This window comes from Eptesicus fuscus, chromosome 8 (assembly GCF_027574615.1).
Source record: "Eptesicus fuscus isolate TK198812 chromosome 8, DD_ASM_mEF_20220401, whole genome shotgun sequence".
Lineage (NCBI taxonomy): Eukaryota > Metazoa > Chordata > Mammalia > Chiroptera > Vespertilionidae > Eptesicus > Eptesicus fuscus.
This window is the reverse complement of record NC_072480.1, coordinates 102,648,821-102,665,610: the sequence shown is the minus strand read 5'-3', so window position 1 is coordinate 102,665,610 and position 16,790 is coordinate 102,648,821. Positions and strand designations below refer to the sequence as shown.

The following is a 16,790-nucleotide window of genomic DNA, read 5'->3' as shown; positions in this document are numbered from 1 at the left end:
CCACAGCCACAGCCACATGACCGTCACACCAGCTGCTGTGCTGACAGACCCGCAGCTCCCGGGCCCGGGCCGCAGCCCAGCCTTCCAGACGCCCAGAGGGACCGGAGCTGCAAAGCGGATGCCAGCGCCTCCTCCCGTCCGCCCACCCAGACCTGGAGCCAGTGGCCTGGGCCCTCAGGGCGCCCCTTTAGGGCTGCGGGGGGCTGGCCCGGCCCGGCTACTGCAGGACCTGGGCCCCGTGGAGACCAGCTAACTGTCCAGACGCAGCCGAGGCTGCCGGCCTGCCTTCCCCGCGACTGGGCGACCTCGTGGTGAACACATCGTCACGCCAACCACACGCCTCATTCCCGCCGGCACCCGGGAGGCGGAAAGCGCCGGGCTCAGTCCTCGGCAGCCATGTGCTCGCAGAGAAGGAAACCAGAGATTAGCCTCGGACACAGGAGGCAGATCCGCAATCAAGACAAAGCGCCGCTGGAACGGCAAGCGTGGAGCTCCGCGTGAGTGCAGCGCCCGCGCCCCGCGGCGCCTCCCCGTTAGGACTTGGAAGACGGCGGCGTGAGCGGAGCTACAGCCACCGGCCCCACGCCTGGCCAGAGCCCGCGGCCGGGACCCCGCGTGGAGGGCACAGCTCCCCAAGAGGATGGCTGTGCTGACTTGTTAATGAGTGTCGGCTCCAGAGAGTGTGAAGGGACGGGACGCAGACCCCCAGCCCACGGGCCGCGCCGCCCTTTCCCGGAAGTTACGGGAATCCCGCGGGCCGCCCGGCAGAGAGCACTCGGACGTGGTGCCAATGTGTTAACGAGCCCCCGGCTGTTCACGCCTCGCAGACGGAGCACAGTGACCACAGCTGTTCACGGCGCAGGACACTTCCTGTCCTCACCGTCAACATTAAACAGATCACGGGACACGACGAGCACTTGGACTTTCCCGGGCCCCGTCCTGAGGAACCCGAGGTGCATCCCCGCTGAGTGCTGCGCAGCCGTGAGGCCGCCTCGGTGCAGGGCGTCCGGGCCGGGCGGGAGCCGGGGGACAGCAGCGGAGGGCGCCGGCCGCCACGCCCGCTCTGGAGGGCCTGATGGCGAGATGCCTAGATGAGACAGGAATGTGGGGTGTGGCTCCCCCCGCCTGCCGGGCAGTAATTCTCAGTGGGACACACCTGGACTGTCCAGTCTCTGGGAACGGGACGCTTTAAACTTAGCTGAGCCCGGCCCGCGTGGCTCAGTGGCTGAGCATCGACCTATGAACCTGGAGGTCACGGCTCCACTCCCGGTCAGGGCAGTAGGGGTCCTGCAGGAGGCAGCCAATCAGTGATTCCCTCTCATCATTGATGTTTCTATATCTCTCTCCCCTCCCCCTTCTGTTCTCTCTAAAATCAATAAAAACGTAAAAAAACCCCAATATTCAGGGTTACTACTGCCTCTTTATTCAAGGAAAAGAAAGCGACCTTACACGGCAACAATCATTGAAACAGCAAAGCAAGGCTGTGACAGGTCCCAGCACAGGAGGGAGGGACGCTGAGGCGGGAAAGAAAGGCCGTCCAGTGTGAGCAGAGTGCAGCCAGCCTGAGGCCCACAAGCCATTGTCTCCCCAGCCCAGCAGAGGGCACAGGGTTAAGCCTCCTGAGGAGGGAATGCGGGGGTGAGGGGGGGGGGGAGGGGGAAGGGCCGCTTCCTCCCTGAGCAGAGAAGCCAGCGGGCTCGGGCTTGGCAAGATAAGGCTGCCGGTGCCTCTCAGGAATTCTGGGAAGGCCGCCACCAAGTCAACAGGAACCCGGGAATTAACCTGCACCAAAACAGTCATCAGGGGATTCTGGACCCTGTAGACAGGAGGGTGTGTAACACGCGGACCCCCACAAACTCGCTCTTCAGAATAGCTGAGCCCCCAACACTAACACTAACCTTAACCCTATCCCTAACCCTAACCCTACCCTAACCCTAACCCTAACCCTACCCTAACCCTAACCCTAACCCTAACCCTAACCCTAACCCTAACCCTAACCCTAACCCTACCCTAACCCTAACCCTAACCCTAACCCTAAACCTAACCCTAACCCTAACCCTAACCCTAACCCTAACCCTAACCCTACCCTAACCCTAACCCTAACCCTAACCCTAACCCTACCCTAACCCTAACCCTAACCCTAACCCTAACCCTAGTCTGGGCTTCATAAGCCAGACGTGTGGGTGTATTTGCCTTCCTTCTTGAATAAAGGCGCCTGCGTGAATGGCTTTAATAAACCGGCTTTCACCACACAGTCAAGGTCCGTCGTATAAACGCATCTATGAGACGACGAGGACCGAGGCTGGGACAGCCCCCCCTCTGACTCGGGCTGTCCTGTCCGCAGCACCTCGCTGGGGTCGGTGGGGGTGCCTCTCACAGGCCACTTGCCAGGTAGAGACGACCCCTAACGTCTGACTTGCTCCCTCTCAGGCACGCTCGATGAGCGCAGCCTGTCTGTCCGCTTCTCCCATGGAGTCCGGTGAGCACGGGGGATGGCCCCGAACCTGCAGGAGGGACGACGTCGCCACAGGCAGGGCCCCGACCCGGCCACAGGCGGGGGGCCCTGACCCGGCCACAGGCGGCAGGGGGTGGGCCAGGGGGGGGTCTCCCCATGAAACTCTCGCCTGGCAGCCGCGCCTGAATTCGGTGTCAAGTCGTGAACGTGAATTCGTGACGAGGCTTAGCTTCCAGGGCCTCGGAGCAGTGGGTCGGGCCCTGGCTCTGTCTGTCTGAGTGCATCCGCGCTTCATGGGCGGGTTCCAGAGACCCCATCCCCTCGTCCCTCCGTTTGCCGTGCCCTCAAACGGCGTTCACTGTAATCCCGTTAGAATGCAATGCCTCCCCCCCCCCCCAAGTTCACGTCCTAATCCCTGTCCCCGAGACTCTCACCCACGAGGCAAAGGCCTCTGAAGGTGATGAACATTCAGGACTCGGGGGGGGGGGGGATGCTCTGAATCCCATGCATGGCCCCGTGCACCCCCCGGCCCTGCACGCGGCAGGTGGAGGGTCGGTGGGGGCCCGGGGAGGGGACCCGGGGAGGGGCCGGAGAGGGGGCCCGGGGAGGGGGCTGGGGGAGGGGTCCTGGAGAGGGGCCGGAGAGGGGGCCCCGGGGGAGGGGGCTGGGGAGAGGACCCGGGGAGGGGCCGGAGAGGGGGCCTGGGTGAGGGGACCCGGGGGAGGGGCCCGGGGAGAGGCCTGCACCCGGAGCTGAGGAGGGCGGCCTCCCGGGCCCAGGGTACCCCGGAGACTGGGGTTGTCCTGTCCCTGGAGAGAGAGGCTGCTCCCCACACGGAACAGCCCTGGGAGGGGCTCTGGGTGCTTGCGCGCCGCCCGTGCGCAGGGTCCCCTTTCCCCTTGTGTCAATGACTCCACGGTGACAGATGCTGAGACAATGTCTGACCCGGAGCAAAGCCATTCTAACCCAGCTCCCTGGCATTTCCCCCACACGCTCCCCCCTGAACCATCGGGTCAGGTGCCCATTTCAACAAGTCCATCTGCCCGGTAAACCCCCGTGGGTGAGGGAGCCGCCACGGGGGGAATGAGGGTTAGGTGTGTTCAGAACCCCTCCGTCTAGGAGAGGGCACGCGTCGATGTGTCGGGGTGTCCGTGGTGCAAGGAGAGGGGGGCGTGCTGCTGAGCAGCTCCTGCTCGCCCCACACTGGGGATGGAGCCTGCAACCCGGGCATGTGCCCTGACAGGGAATGGGACCCGGGTTCATAGGTCAATGCTCAACCACTGAGCCACACAGGCCGGGCAGAAAAGGAAATGTATTTCAGTAAACGCTGCCTTTATAATTATTCAAATTATATTCAAATGTGTACACATTTTTGGGGGGACATCCTAGAGATGTTTATCACATATTCCTGAATCCTTAACTAAAAACCTCCCATGCATATATTTTACCATTTAACTAGTAACACCCACTTATTTTTCAGGCATGCATGAGGAATCATTTCGATAAATCCTATTTTTCAAAGTCACCCCTGTGAATGTTTCTGAAAACAACTCTTGTTAGGGAGTTATTTTCAAGAGACAGTTTTAGAGCCAGAAGGAACGTCCATTTGTCAGAAAAACCTTCCTCTCTCCACACACGCACACCGACCAAGGATGGCCCTGACCTGTCAGGCTAGAATCCCGTCTCCCAGGGATGTTAACAAAACTCCGGACGCCCCGCCTCGCCCGAGACAGGGCGCTGAATCCCATCGGGAGCGCAGCGCTCGCGCCCTGCGGAGTGCGATGCCGTCCCCTACTGGGTCTTTCTGCCTTTTTCAGATAGCGACCTGTCATTTCTTTGGTATTTTCCACACTCCTATTAAACAGACTACGGTTGCACGCCGTCTCGATTCCACTCAGGAAAGCGGTGTTGTAAACATTTAACAGCCCGGCCAGCGAGACTCAGCGGCTGAGCACCCACCTAGGACCCGGGAGGTCACGGTTCCGTTCCCGGTCGGGGCACAGGCCCGGGTTGTGGGCTCCATCCCCAGTGGGGGGCGTGCGGGGGGCCGCGGATCCGTGATTCTCTCTCAACATTCATGTTTCTTTCTCTCTCTCCCTTCCTCTCTGAAATCAATAAAAACATATTTAAAAATGTTTAACAGACGGCGCTCAGAGTGAAACGGGGGCAGGGAGGGTCATGGTTCGCCTGCTCTTACGTTTCCCCCAACTGGCGGCTTGTCCGCCGGCGCCGCCGACGCCCATTTCCTCTCGTGTTCGACGCTCAGACCCTCCCCGACCTCGGGAACCCCCGGCTCGGTAAGGAGCCCAGGACCCCGTGGAAGCTTCGAGGAGAAGCGTCCTTTTTAATTTATTCGGGCGCACGCGTTGGGGGTGCAAACAGGCGCGTGGTGAGTACATCCGAGTTCCGGTCTCAGCGCAGCACGGCTGTGGTGCCGCCTCGTCCCCGCTTCCTGTTTCTGCTCCGGTGACGGCGGCTCTCCCGCCACCGCCCTGCTCCGCCAGGCAGGGGCCGCCTCGGCACGTCCGGGAGGACTCGGGGCGTGGCTGTCGCTCGCTCAGGAGAGACGCTCAGCTGTACGGGTGCCTGTACAGTGACCATCTCCTAACGCGCTCTTCTCAGCCCAGTGGCTGGACAGCGCGTCCCTCCCGAGTCCCTAACCTGCTCACTCTCCGCGTCCTTTTCCGCGGGGCAGAGGCGGCCCGTGCCTTCGCGAGGAGCCGGGAAACAGGCCAGGTCAGAGGACCCAGCGGCCCGGCCACCAGCACCCCCACGACAGGATCTGCAGCGCTGAGGACACCTCGCCGCCCCCCCAGTCCCAGCCCTGCCCTCTTCGCCCCACCAGCCACACTTCCGGCAGAGACGCTGCTTCCAGGCCCAGGCCGGGCCGCCGCCATCACAGAACCTCCCCTCGGGTGCCAGCAGGGGCTTGAAAAGACCCCCGAGGCCCGGCCGGCTGGCTCCGTGGCTGAGCGTCGACCTCTGAACCAGGAGGTCACGGTTCGATTCCCGGTCGGGGCACAGGCCCGGGTTTCGGGCTCCATCCCCAGTGTGGGGCGGGCAGGAGGCAGCCGGTCCATGAAGATCCTCCCTAATCAGTGATTCTCTCTCTCTGCCTCTCCCTCCCTCTCCCTAAAAACCAATGAAAACATTTTAAAGAGGGGGCCCGTTAGTGCAGGCTTCCCTGTGGCACACGTTCTGCAATTTTAACTCCACGTGACCTCCCACGTCCTGCTGAAGCCTTTTCCGTGCAAACAAGAGGCTGTTTCTGGGCCGTTGAGACCCCTTCCTGGGCCTTGCCCTGTCCCCCGGCCTGCCCTGCCCCTGTCCCCGCTCTGTCCTCCCGTCCCTGTCCCCGCTCTGCCCCTGTCCCCGCTCTGTCCTTCCCTGTCCCCCGGCCCACTCTGCCCCTGTCCCCGCTCTGTCCCTGTCCCTGTCCCCCGGCCCGCCCTGTCCCTGTCCCCGCCCTGTCCCCCGGCCCGCCCTGTCCCTGTCCCCGCCCTGTCCCTGTCCCCGCTCTGCCCCTGTCCCCGCCCTGCCCCTGTCCCCGCTCTGCCCCTGTCCCCGCTCTGCCCCTGTCCCCGCTCTGGCTCCCAGCGCTGAGATCTCGAGCGCCTGGCGTCCCAGGCTTCTGAGAACGCCCTTGGTCTGTCCGACCGGTCGCCGTGTCCCAAGCCTCACGTATTCCAGTCACCTCGCTCCTCAGCGCGGCAGCTCCTGAGCGGGCGGCTCGTGGGATTTTATCGCCTGCTCGGGGCATGGCTATTCATCTGCTACAGAAATATGACGGCGCGGGGAAATATTAGCCGCGCGGTGCGGCTCAGGCGGTAAATTTCCCGGGGGTGGACGTGGCTGCCACAGAACGGAAGGAAACGGTGACATTGGCTCCGCGGAGCCTGACGGCGGCCGGAGGATTTACGCCGAGGCCCGGTCTGCTGGCAGCAATGAATCACGTTTATGGCAGCCTCACTGAGCGCCGGGACGCGGGCTGGCCGCCGCCGCCCCCCGGGCGCCCCATCCCTGTGCCTCCGCGGGCGTGGCTGCCGTCAAGCGAACGCTGACATTTAAAGAGCAATCACCTTCTAATTAGCAGTGCTTACACTTTTCCCTTTTTTTAAAATACGTTTTTATGGATTTCAGAGAGGGGACGGGAGAGGGAGAGAGAGAGAAGCATCCATGATGAGCGAGAACCATGGACCGGCTGCCTCCTGCACGCCCCCCACTGGGGATCGAGCCCGCACCCCGGGCCTGTGCCCCTGACCGGGAATGGAACCGTGACCTCCTGTGTGCGCACACATGTATTCCAACGGAGCCCCACGGGCCGGGCAGACTTGATTATTTTTAAAAACCTTGAAACTGTGGATTTCATTCTCAGAAGAAGGAAGTTACCTATGAAAGAAACGTTTCAACACGCCATCACAGTCATGACAACGTCACGCGTGCAGTTCCCGGCCTGAGTCAGCCGTCCCTGCCGCGAGGCGCCCCTTTCCGGGGAGAAGACGCCCCCCCCCCCCCGAGCGTCCCACCCGGGGCGCCGAGCGCGTCCTTACCTGCGGTGGAGCGGACGGTGGAGGAGACGTGGGAGGGCGTCAGCGCGGGGAGGCACTCGTCGTCCTGGGCGTAGCCGGCCTGGATGGCGCGCAGGTAGCTGTGGCTGCGCGTCCGGAAGCAGCCGGGCAGGTCCAGGGCGTCCATGGCCTGCGACTCCACCTCGCCGAAGACGGACTCGCACACCGACTCGAACTGCCCGTTGACCTCCGCCTCGCTCATCTGCAACGGGCAAGGGCGCGGTCGGTGGCGAGCCACGCACACCCGGACCCGCGGGCACGAAACCCACCGGCTTCCGGAGCGTCTCCCATGCCCAGCACAGTGAGTGTGACGTCAGCACGGTGAGTGTGACGTCAGCACCGGATCGCTCAGCTCAGGAGAGAGCTTGTTGGGTTATCTCAGTGGTCGCCAAACCGCGGCTCGCGAGTCACATGCGGCTCTTTGGCCCCTTGAGTGTGGCTCTTCCACACAATACCATGGCCTGGGCGAGTCTATGTTGAAGAAGTGGCATTAGAGGAAGTTTAAGTTTAAAAAATGTGGCTCTCCAAAGGAATTTCAATGGTTGTGCTGTTGATATTTGGCTCTGTGGACGGATGAGTGTGCCGACCTCGGGGCTATCTCTTTATTGTTGTTGTCAGTCCTCACCTGAGGGTATTTCTCCATTGACTTTTAGAGAGAGCGGAAGGGAGGGGGAGACACAGAGCACCATCGAGGTGGGAGAGACATGCTGATTGGCGGCTTCCCACACGAGGCCCGACCAGGGCCGGGAGTGGAGCCTGCAACCCGGGCACGTGCCCTTGACCAGAATCAAACCCGGAGTCCTTCGGTCCACAGGCCGGCGTTCTAGCCCCTGAGCCCAACCCGCGAGGGCAGGTGACTTCTCTAAACCCAAAGGCAAACGGCCATTCCGAGCTGGCCGCGGCGCCAAGGCTTCAAGGGCGGCCGGCAGGTCTGCCTGCGCTCGAGAGGCTGCGTGGAAGAGCGAGCACAGAACCTGGTGCAAAGGACGTGTCCCACCTACAAGCGTCTCCCCCTGCCTCTCCTCGTCGTCATGGAGACCAAGCCCAGTTCGTCAGGAAGCTGGTCCTGTCCCCGGGCAGCAGCAGAAACCCGGTGGCTGGGCGGGTCTCCGTCTGCCCTCCACCAGGGCCACCACCTCATTCTGCCCACCCCCCCCTTTCTTCCTCGGCCTGTGCCATGAGCACCCTCACTTCTTTGGAGTTTAGCAGGTGATGATTTTCAAGTCTGTGATTTAACCTGGGATTCTAAAAGTCCCAACTGCATTTCATTATTTTAAATATATTCTTACTGACTTCAGAGAGGAAGGGGGAGGGAAAGAGAGATGGGAACATCCATGATGAGAGAGAATTGTGGATCGGCTGCCTCCTGCACGCCCCCCACCGGGGTTCAAGCCCGCAGCCCGGGCCTGTGCCCTGATAGGGAATCGAACTGTGACCTCCTGGTTCATAGGTTGACGCTCAGCCACTGAGGCAGCCTGGCTGAGCCCAGTTGCATTTTAAGAAACAATTGGGGCTGGGAAGTGGGGGTGCTGGGGCAGAGACAGGCTGGGCCAGGGACCTTGTGGAGGGTCGTGACTTGGGCAGGTGACACGGTCCCAGGTCTCTAGGGCAGTGGTGGGCAACCTTTTGAGCTTGGTGTGTCAGACTTCGCCAAAAAACTGAGCATAACTCGGCTAGTGTGTCACTTTGAGGAAAAAACATTATTTCGCAAATGTTTCATCCTCAGGAGCAGCAAATGTTTCATCCTCAGCATGCGGCCGCCTCAGCGGCTGTGTGTCATCAGAAATGGCTACACATGTCAGTGCTGACATGCGTGTCATAGGTTCGCCATCACTGCTCTAGGGGGTGACACGCTCATATTCCCCATGAGCCCCATCGGGAGGCTGTCCCTGGAAATCTAACCGAGGGAACCGCGGGGCCGAGACCCGGTGGACGAGGCAGGGGTGGGAGGAAGGCCGGAACTTAGGAGTGAAGCATGGGACCCCCGCCCGCCCAGCGGGTCTGGCGCTCTCCTTTGCGAGGGGGTTAGACGTGCACATGCGTCCTACAAGCAAAGGGCGCGGTTCCCGAGAGGGCCGTCTGGCGGGTGTCCCGGCCACAGCGTCTCAGCGAGCTTCTCGCGTGAACGTGACTTCCCCAGGCAAAGGAGAGGTGGGGAGAAGGGTCTCGAACTGGCCGGGAAAGCATAGAAACGGCCTGACCTCTGCGGGCCGACTGTCCCCGAGCTCGAGGGAGCGTCGGAACGTGGAAAGGGCTCCCCGCGGGCAGTCAGACCGCGGCTCGGTCCCGGGGGCGTCCCTGGAGGGCGTCGGGCGGGGGAGAGGTCCGTGTGGTCTGCAGGGTCCCACCCCTGCTCTGTGACCCGCCAGCTCGGGAACGCCACTCCAAGCGCTTCCGGGGAAGGAGCCGAGGCCAGGAGACGGGGAGATGGGAGGGTGCAGGTGAGGAAGGGGCGGGCTTGTTTGGGGAGCCAAGGGTGGGCTCCCCGGAGGTCACCACACGTGACCTTTACAGAGAGGCGTGCCGTGGGGAGGGTGTGGCGCCATCAGGCTGCCCCCGGCCCGTTTTACTGGGAACAGGAAGACAGTCTGAGCTACCTCAGCAGCAAGGGGCTGAGATGGCCCGCTGGCCCGTCCTTCCTTCCTCGGAAGAGATCAATGTAAGCATCACAGTCATACATGTCGGGACAACTGCACCTCAGGAAGGCCCCAGATGGGTAATCTGTGAGCGTCAAGGTAACAGCACATCTTCTCCGGGCCTCCCCCTAGACCTGGGGCGGGGGTGGGGGGGGGCGTCACCTGGCAGGAAGACTCCTGGGGACGACACAGCTTTAGAGATGGGGCCTGGGGGACGAGGGGTGGCACGGGGTCCCCACCTGGCTCACACAGCTGGCCTGGCTCAGCATGCTGACCGCCCGCATGTAGCTCTGGTTCCTGGAGCGAAACTTCGGGGAGTTGTAGTTGGCAGAGGGGTCCAGGCTGTGGCCGGCCGGCCCATCGCTGGCGGCTTGCAGGTAGCTCTGGCTACAAGGGAAGGAGCGAGAGAAAAGGGATTGCGTGAACAGCAGGGGAGGGGCAGGGGGCGCGATGGAACCAGGGCCGAGCACAACCCACACCTCCGTGTTCGCGGGTGCCTCTGCCGCATGCACACCCTCGCACGGTTCACGTTTGCAAATGTGAATTGCACCCAGCGTGAGAGCGAGGCTATTTGCAAAACTGCTCTGCCTCCTGACACTTTATGGCCGGGCAGGAAATGAGCATCAGCCCACGTGTTTCAGGACGTGCTGAACGAAACGGAGCTGAGCCGGAGCCAAACAGCGGAGAAGCTCGTAAACACCGCGCTGGCTCTCGGCGTCGTTACCGACCGAGGACGGAAGGACAAGAAAGGCTCGCCTTCGGTCTTCACTTACCCACAGTTGCCCAGACTCCGCGGCACGGGCGGAGAGGAGGAGCAGACGGAGAAATTAATCCACTCCATCGTCATTATGACCCGTCTCCCCGGACCCCCCGGGAAACCGATTCTCCCCGGCCTCCCTTTCTGCTCTTTGCTAAACGTCGGAAGTGTGTGGCAAGGGGAGGGCGCCTGAGCGTCAGCCGAGCTTAACCCGCCAGCACGCGGAACTCCCCTCAGGTCCTGCGGACGCTCTCTCCACCGCGGGAGCGCTAAGGAAGGCCCGGCACAGCCGGTGTAGGGAACTGGCTGGTTCTGGCTCCGCCGTCGGCCGGTTAGCAGGTGCCTTGCTGTTCAAGGCGAACTCTTTTTGTTGTTGCTGATCCTCCCCCAAGAACGGATTTCCACGGACTTTTGAAGCGAGTGGAAGGGAGCGGGAGAGACAGAGAGCGCCGTGGACCTGAGAGACACACCCACTGGCTGCCTCCTGCTCACGCCCAACCAGGGATGGGATCGAGCCCGCAACCAAGGTGCATGCCCTTGACCGGAATCGAGCCTGCGACCCCTCAGTCCGAGGGCGGACGCTCTAACCACTGGGCAGCACTGGGCTGAGGGCAGGAAGTCACCCCCCACACACGTGGCCAGCTGGCTGTCCCCACACTGAACCGGCCAGAGCCCGGGGAGGCAGCAAAATGCCCTCCACTCCCCGGGACGCGGCCACGTGTGGGGGCTCCTGTGGACCGTGTGGATCACAGCTCGCCTTGTGTGTGTGTGTGTCGCTCTGTGTGTGCATGCGTGTGCATGTGTGCATGCGTCTCTCTGTGTGTGCATATGTCTGCGTGTGTGCATGTGTGTGTCTCTCTGTGTGTGCATGTCTGTCTGTGTGTGTGCGCCTGTGTCTGTGTGCATGCATGCATCTCTCTCTGTGTGTGCATGTGTGTGTGCGTGTGCGCATGTGTGCGTGTGTGCATGTGTGTCTGTCTGTGTGTCTCTCTGTGTGTGCATGTCTGTCTGTGTGCGTGCATGTTTGTGTGCATGCGTCTCTGTGTGCATGTGTGTGTGTGTGTGTGCGCGTGTGTGTGCGTGTGTGTGTGTGTGTGTGTTGGTGCAGGGGCTCAGAGGGCTGCGCTGGCGCGTAGGCTCTTGGCTCACCTCTGCTTTCGGAAGACGCAAACTTCCCTGCCTCTCGCGTCGCCGCCTGCGTGTCCTTGAAGTCGCTGCTCCCAGACCTTGCGTTTCTACGGGCTAGCACCGAGCCCCTATTTCCTTCCACTGGAATAGCGGGCACGTCTGGTAATGGCGCCGCCCATCATGTTAACAGCCTCGGTGACGGGTGCTTCCCAGCCCGAGAGCCCCCGGCGCGCCTCCTGGGTGGGGCCGCGGCGTGCAGCCCGTGCCGGGCGCCGTGGCTGGGGGACGGCACTCACGTGCGACTCAGCAGGATTGGGGGCCTATGTTTAGGGTATCTGCTCTCACCCCCAATGACTCCCTTTATCCCCACATGGGGCAATGCCACCTCCAGGAAATAGCCGCTGCAGAGAGCGAGTCACTTTTCCTCTTACACGCAGACGGCAGCTGCGCTCGGCACACGCCGTGCCCTGGCCGCCTGGTGGGCATTTCACATGGTCCTGACCGTTCTGTCTCCACAGGAACCCCGTCGGGGAGGGCCGTTCATATTTTATTTATTTATTTACCATACTTTCCGGCGTATAAGATGACTGGGCGTATAGAAGATTTTCCTGTTTTAAAAAGTCGTCTTATACGCCGGAAAATACAGTATTTATCTAAAATATATTTTTATTGATTTTAGAGAGGAAGGGAGAGAGAGAAACATCCATGATGAGAGAGAATCATGGGTCAGCTGCCTCCTGCACGCCCCACACTGGGGATCGAGCCCACAACCTGGGCGTGTGCCCTGACTGGGAACTGAACCGTGACCTCCTGGGTCATAGGTTGATGCTCAACCACTGAGCCACGCTGGTTGGGCAGGGTAGGGCCATTCATACCTATCACGGTGCCAACGGGGACACTGAGGCACGGCAGCCGTGAGCGCCCGCCCTGGCGCACCCAGAGCCAAGGCAGAGCTGGACGCGGCGTCCGCTCCGGACTCACGCCTTCGACCCCGAGATCAAAGTGCTGGCGGCTGAGCCCAGGGGCCTGGCCCTCGAGCCTCAGGGTGACTACGTTTAATCGATTATTTGAACACAGCGATTTAGGGCTTTCTCCTACAGCGACCGAGGCCGGGCATCCTGAAACCATCGCAGACCGGAGGCCGGAAGTCTGACACCGCGCCCGGTCAGGGCCGCCCTCCGCAGCGCCCCACCGGCGGGCCCCGCGCCTCCCTCCAGGGCCCGCCTCGCCGCTCCCTGGAGTTCCGCCTGTCGGAGCCCCACACTGTTTCTAAATTCCCTTTAAGCCCCTCAGTTACGCCCCCAAATGGTCATTCCTGCGGGAGCAGCCCAGCTGCCAGGAGGAAACGTCAGTGCACGTGTGGTCCTGGTGGGAGCTCAGCAAACGTTCTAAGGAGCCATGGAAAGGTTTCTAGAATCACACAGAAACATCTTTTCTGCAACTACTCCCCCCCATGACGCCCATCTTAGAGTCGCTGCGTGGAGAGGCCCTGCCCCGGAAGCCACAGGAGAGACGTGGCTGTGGGAGAGCCACGATCCCCGGAGGCCTCCACCCCCTTCCTGCCTGCGCCGGCCCAGCCCGCTGCCGAGCGGCTCAGCCTCCCGGTGACTCAGCTCCTGGAAAAACAACCTTACGTAACAGCACGTGCCCGGCCTCTGCCACAGCTGCTTCCCCACGGCCATGGTGGGGCCCCAGACAAAACGGCCCTCCCTGCCCCCGCCCTTGGAAGGGGGTGGAGGTTTATGGGGTCGGACGAAGGAGAGACATACGGCACCTGCTTTTACACCGAACATGTGACCCCAAACACAGGCATCCCTCTATTTTAAAGATTTCTTTTTTCTTTTTTTTTTAGAGAGAGAGAGGAAGGGAGAGGAGAGAGAGAGATAGAAACGTCAATGATGAGAGGGAATCATGGACCGGCTGCCTCCTGCACGCCCCACACTGGGGATGGAGCCCGCAACCTGGGCATGTGCCCTGACCGGGAATCGAACCGTGACCTCCTGGTTCATAGGTCGATGCTCAGCCCCTGAGCCACGCTGGCCGGGCCTGGGCCCTGCCCGGGAATGAAACCGGGACGTGCCCAGACCACCGCACCGCGCCGTACGAAGCTGTTTGGAGTTTAGGAGGGCTGAGCGGCTGGCACAGGGCCCCACGGGCACTCGGGTGGAAGAACCGTCCCTGCCCGCCAGGCGCTCCTGGTGGCGGCGGAGGCCGCAGCGCGGATTCCCAGCCCACGGGTCCTCTTGCACCCCGGCTCCGGCACCGCTGCCCGCGGTCCCCCTGACGGCAAGCACTGCCGCCCGAGACCTGGAAGCGCGCGTCACAGCACTGGCCTCCCTGCCGCCGCCGCCCCGGGAGCCGGCGAGTGTGGCCGGAGAGAAGGCCCGGTTTAGAGCTCTGACTCAGCACTTCCGAGGCTCATTTCTGCCTCAGTTTGCGAACATCTTCCCTCCGGACGTGTTTCCCAGAAGAACCACCGGCCAGGGGCCGGGCTGAATGGGCGGTTTCCAGAGGGATCAGAGCGGGGAGCCCAGCGTCGCGGGGGCCGCAGCCCCCACGTCCCCTGGAAACGCTGGCCCAGGGGGAGGAGGTTCCGTCGGCCGAGGCGCCCTGTGCACCCCCGGGTGGCGGGTTCGAGCCCCGGTCCAGACCGTGTGGGAACCACCGACCGATGTTCTGGCTCTCTGTCTCTCTCAACACGTCTTGGGGGGAGGATTAAAAAAAAACCAAAACCCTGTTTGTGTGTCAGATGCTCCTGCACACACGTTCATCCAGCAACGCGAGTCGCCATCTCGCAGGGCCCGAGCCGGCCGCGTCCTCGCCCAGCGCTGCGCCGTGCGGAGGGGGAGGTGCGACTAAGGACCCCCGTTCCCGAACCCCCGTTCCTGCCCTCAAGCTGCTTCAGGCTCAGCTTCTGACACGCAGTCGAGGGAGAGGCGGCCCGAGGGAGAGGCGGTGGGTCAGACTCCGCTGCAGGGAGAGCGGCTGCGAAGCCAGAGGGCGGGGGTGCGAGGGACCGCGCCCGGTTCACCTTCGTGGGAGGGACGCCGACACGTCAGTGTCAGACGGACACGCAGACACCCAGACGGACACGCAGACACCCAGACGGACACGAAGGCACCCAGACGGACACGCAGACACCCAGACGGACACGCAGGCACCCAGACGGACACGCGGGCACCCAGACGGACACGCAGACACCCAGACGGACATGCAGACACCCAGACAGACATGAAGGCACCCAGACGGACACGCAGACACCCAGACGGACACGAAGGCACCCAGACGGACACGCGGGCACCCAGACGGACACGAAGGCACCCAGACGGACACGCAGACACCCAGACGGACACGAAGGCACCCAGACGGACACGCGGGCACCCAGACGGACACACGGGCACCCAGACGGACACGCAGACACCCAGACGGACACGCAGACACCCAGACGGACACGCAGGCACCCAGACGGACACGCGGGCACCCAGACGGACATGCAGACACCCAGACGGACACGCAGACACCCAGACGGACACGCAGACACCCAGACGGACACGAAGACACCAGACGGACACGCAGACACCCAGACGGACACGCAGACACCCAGACGGACACGCAGACACCCAGACGGACACGAAGACATCAGACGGGGGAACTAAATTTGCACCTGCAGGCCAATGGGGACCAAGGCAGTGAATAGAAAGGAGGGAAATGAAACCCAGGCGTGGGCTGCCTGGAAATGCACACTAACGTGTATTTATGGTGCAGTGTAGAACGGGACGCGTGGGAAACTCATATATGTAACAGTGGGGGGTCAGCCTCTTTCACCACAGGCCGGGGTTCCTCTGGGGAGCTCAGAGGTAGCACCATCAACGGCCCGCCACGTCCTCCCGGGGTACAGGTGAGAGACGTGGAAATGGCCCCCACACATGCTTGCACACGCGTGTTCACTGCAGAATCATTCACAACAGCCCCAAAGAAGAACCCACACAACGTCCGTGTGACGGAGGAAGGAATAAACGGCGGTGTGTCTGCACCCCATGGAGGAAACTCACACACGTGGTGCTGAGGAAGAAGGCAGACACGGAGGTCACATGGGACTGCGTGCGTGTGACAGTGCAGAATGGGCAGACAGGGGGACAGACGCAGAGCGGCAGCTGCCAGGGCTGCGGGAGCTGGGGGGGCAGGCGGGGGAGCCGGGGGGTGGGGGGAGCCGAGGGTGTGGGGGGAGGTGGGGGAGCTGGGGGGATTGCCAGTGTGTCTGGGGTGTGGGTGTGGGGTGTGGGTGTGGGGTGTGGGGTGTGGGGTGTGGGTGTGGGGTGTGGGTGTGGGGTGTGGGGTGTGGGTATGGGGTGTGGGGTGTGGGGTATGGGGTGTGGGTGTGGGGTGTGGGGTGTGGGGTGTGGGGTGTGGGTGTGGGTGTGGGGTGTGGGTGTGGGGTGTGGGCGGCGGGGGCCTGGGGGGTGGGAAGTAGAGGTGGGGGGTGAGGGGCATAGTGCCCACTGGTGTCTGAGACCCACAAATAGAAGGGAGGAGGCTGTGTCTGGTCCTGCCCGACTGCAGGGCGTCTGGGTCCCCCGCACCCCACACCCCCACACCCCCACAGCCCCACAGCCCCCTGCCACTGCTCCCAGTGGTTTCCTTGCTCACACCCCTCATGTCCCCAAGTGTGTGAGCGCCCCCTGACCGCCCCCTCCGGGCAGCACACCCCCTCCGGGCAGCACACCCCCTCCGGGCAGGGGGGAGCCTGGCCCCCTGCCCCCCCCGCCCCCCCGGCAGCGCAGCACGGCTGCTGGGCACGTCACTGAGTCGGCGATAGGCACGGTCCATGTTCCTCACGTTAACCCTCGGTCTGGCTGCGATCTGAGATCTGTCTTTTCCCTTGGAGCTGGCGGAGAGGACGCCGGGAGACGTCACCGCGTGTGGGGCGCCGAGGGGACGCCCAGAGACCCCCAGCCGCGTGCCACCGCCCGCTCCTGTGCCGCGTCCCCGAAGCACCGGGCGGCCGACCTGCCGCTGGACAGCGGGGCCTCACACCGGACCGCAGTCCCACGCGCGCACCCCGAGCCCAGCGCCGCGGCCAGGCCAGGGGGCGCCGCCAGGAGTCAGGTTCTCGCAGCCACCGGAGCGCCCCCTCACCAAACCGCCGTCTCTCTCTACACGCTGAAGTGAATGTCTCCGTGACGTGTCTTTGGACAAACATATAAGCTTATGCTATTATATTCGTGAAATCAGTCCATTTCCTCCCC

The 16,790-nt window shown here is 62.8% G+C and overlaps 1 protein-coding gene across 1 annotated transcript in view; it reads right to left on the bottom strand.

Annotated features, from left to right (window-relative positions):
* The window catches only part of DLGAP2 (DLG associated protein 2), a 49,887-nt gene that overhangs the window by 27,480 nt on the left and 5,617 nt on the right, over positions 1-16,790 (bottom strand). The window contains exons 3-4 of the mRNA XM_054720340.1: positions 9,899-10,046; positions 7,006-7,225 (exon numbers count right to left, since the gene is read on the bottom strand). Of these exons, the coding sequence (XP_054576315.1) occupies positions 7,006-7,225; positions 9,899-10,046 (368 nt within the window). The remainder of the gene's footprint in view (positions 1-7,005; positions 7,226-9,898; positions 10,047-16,790) is intronic.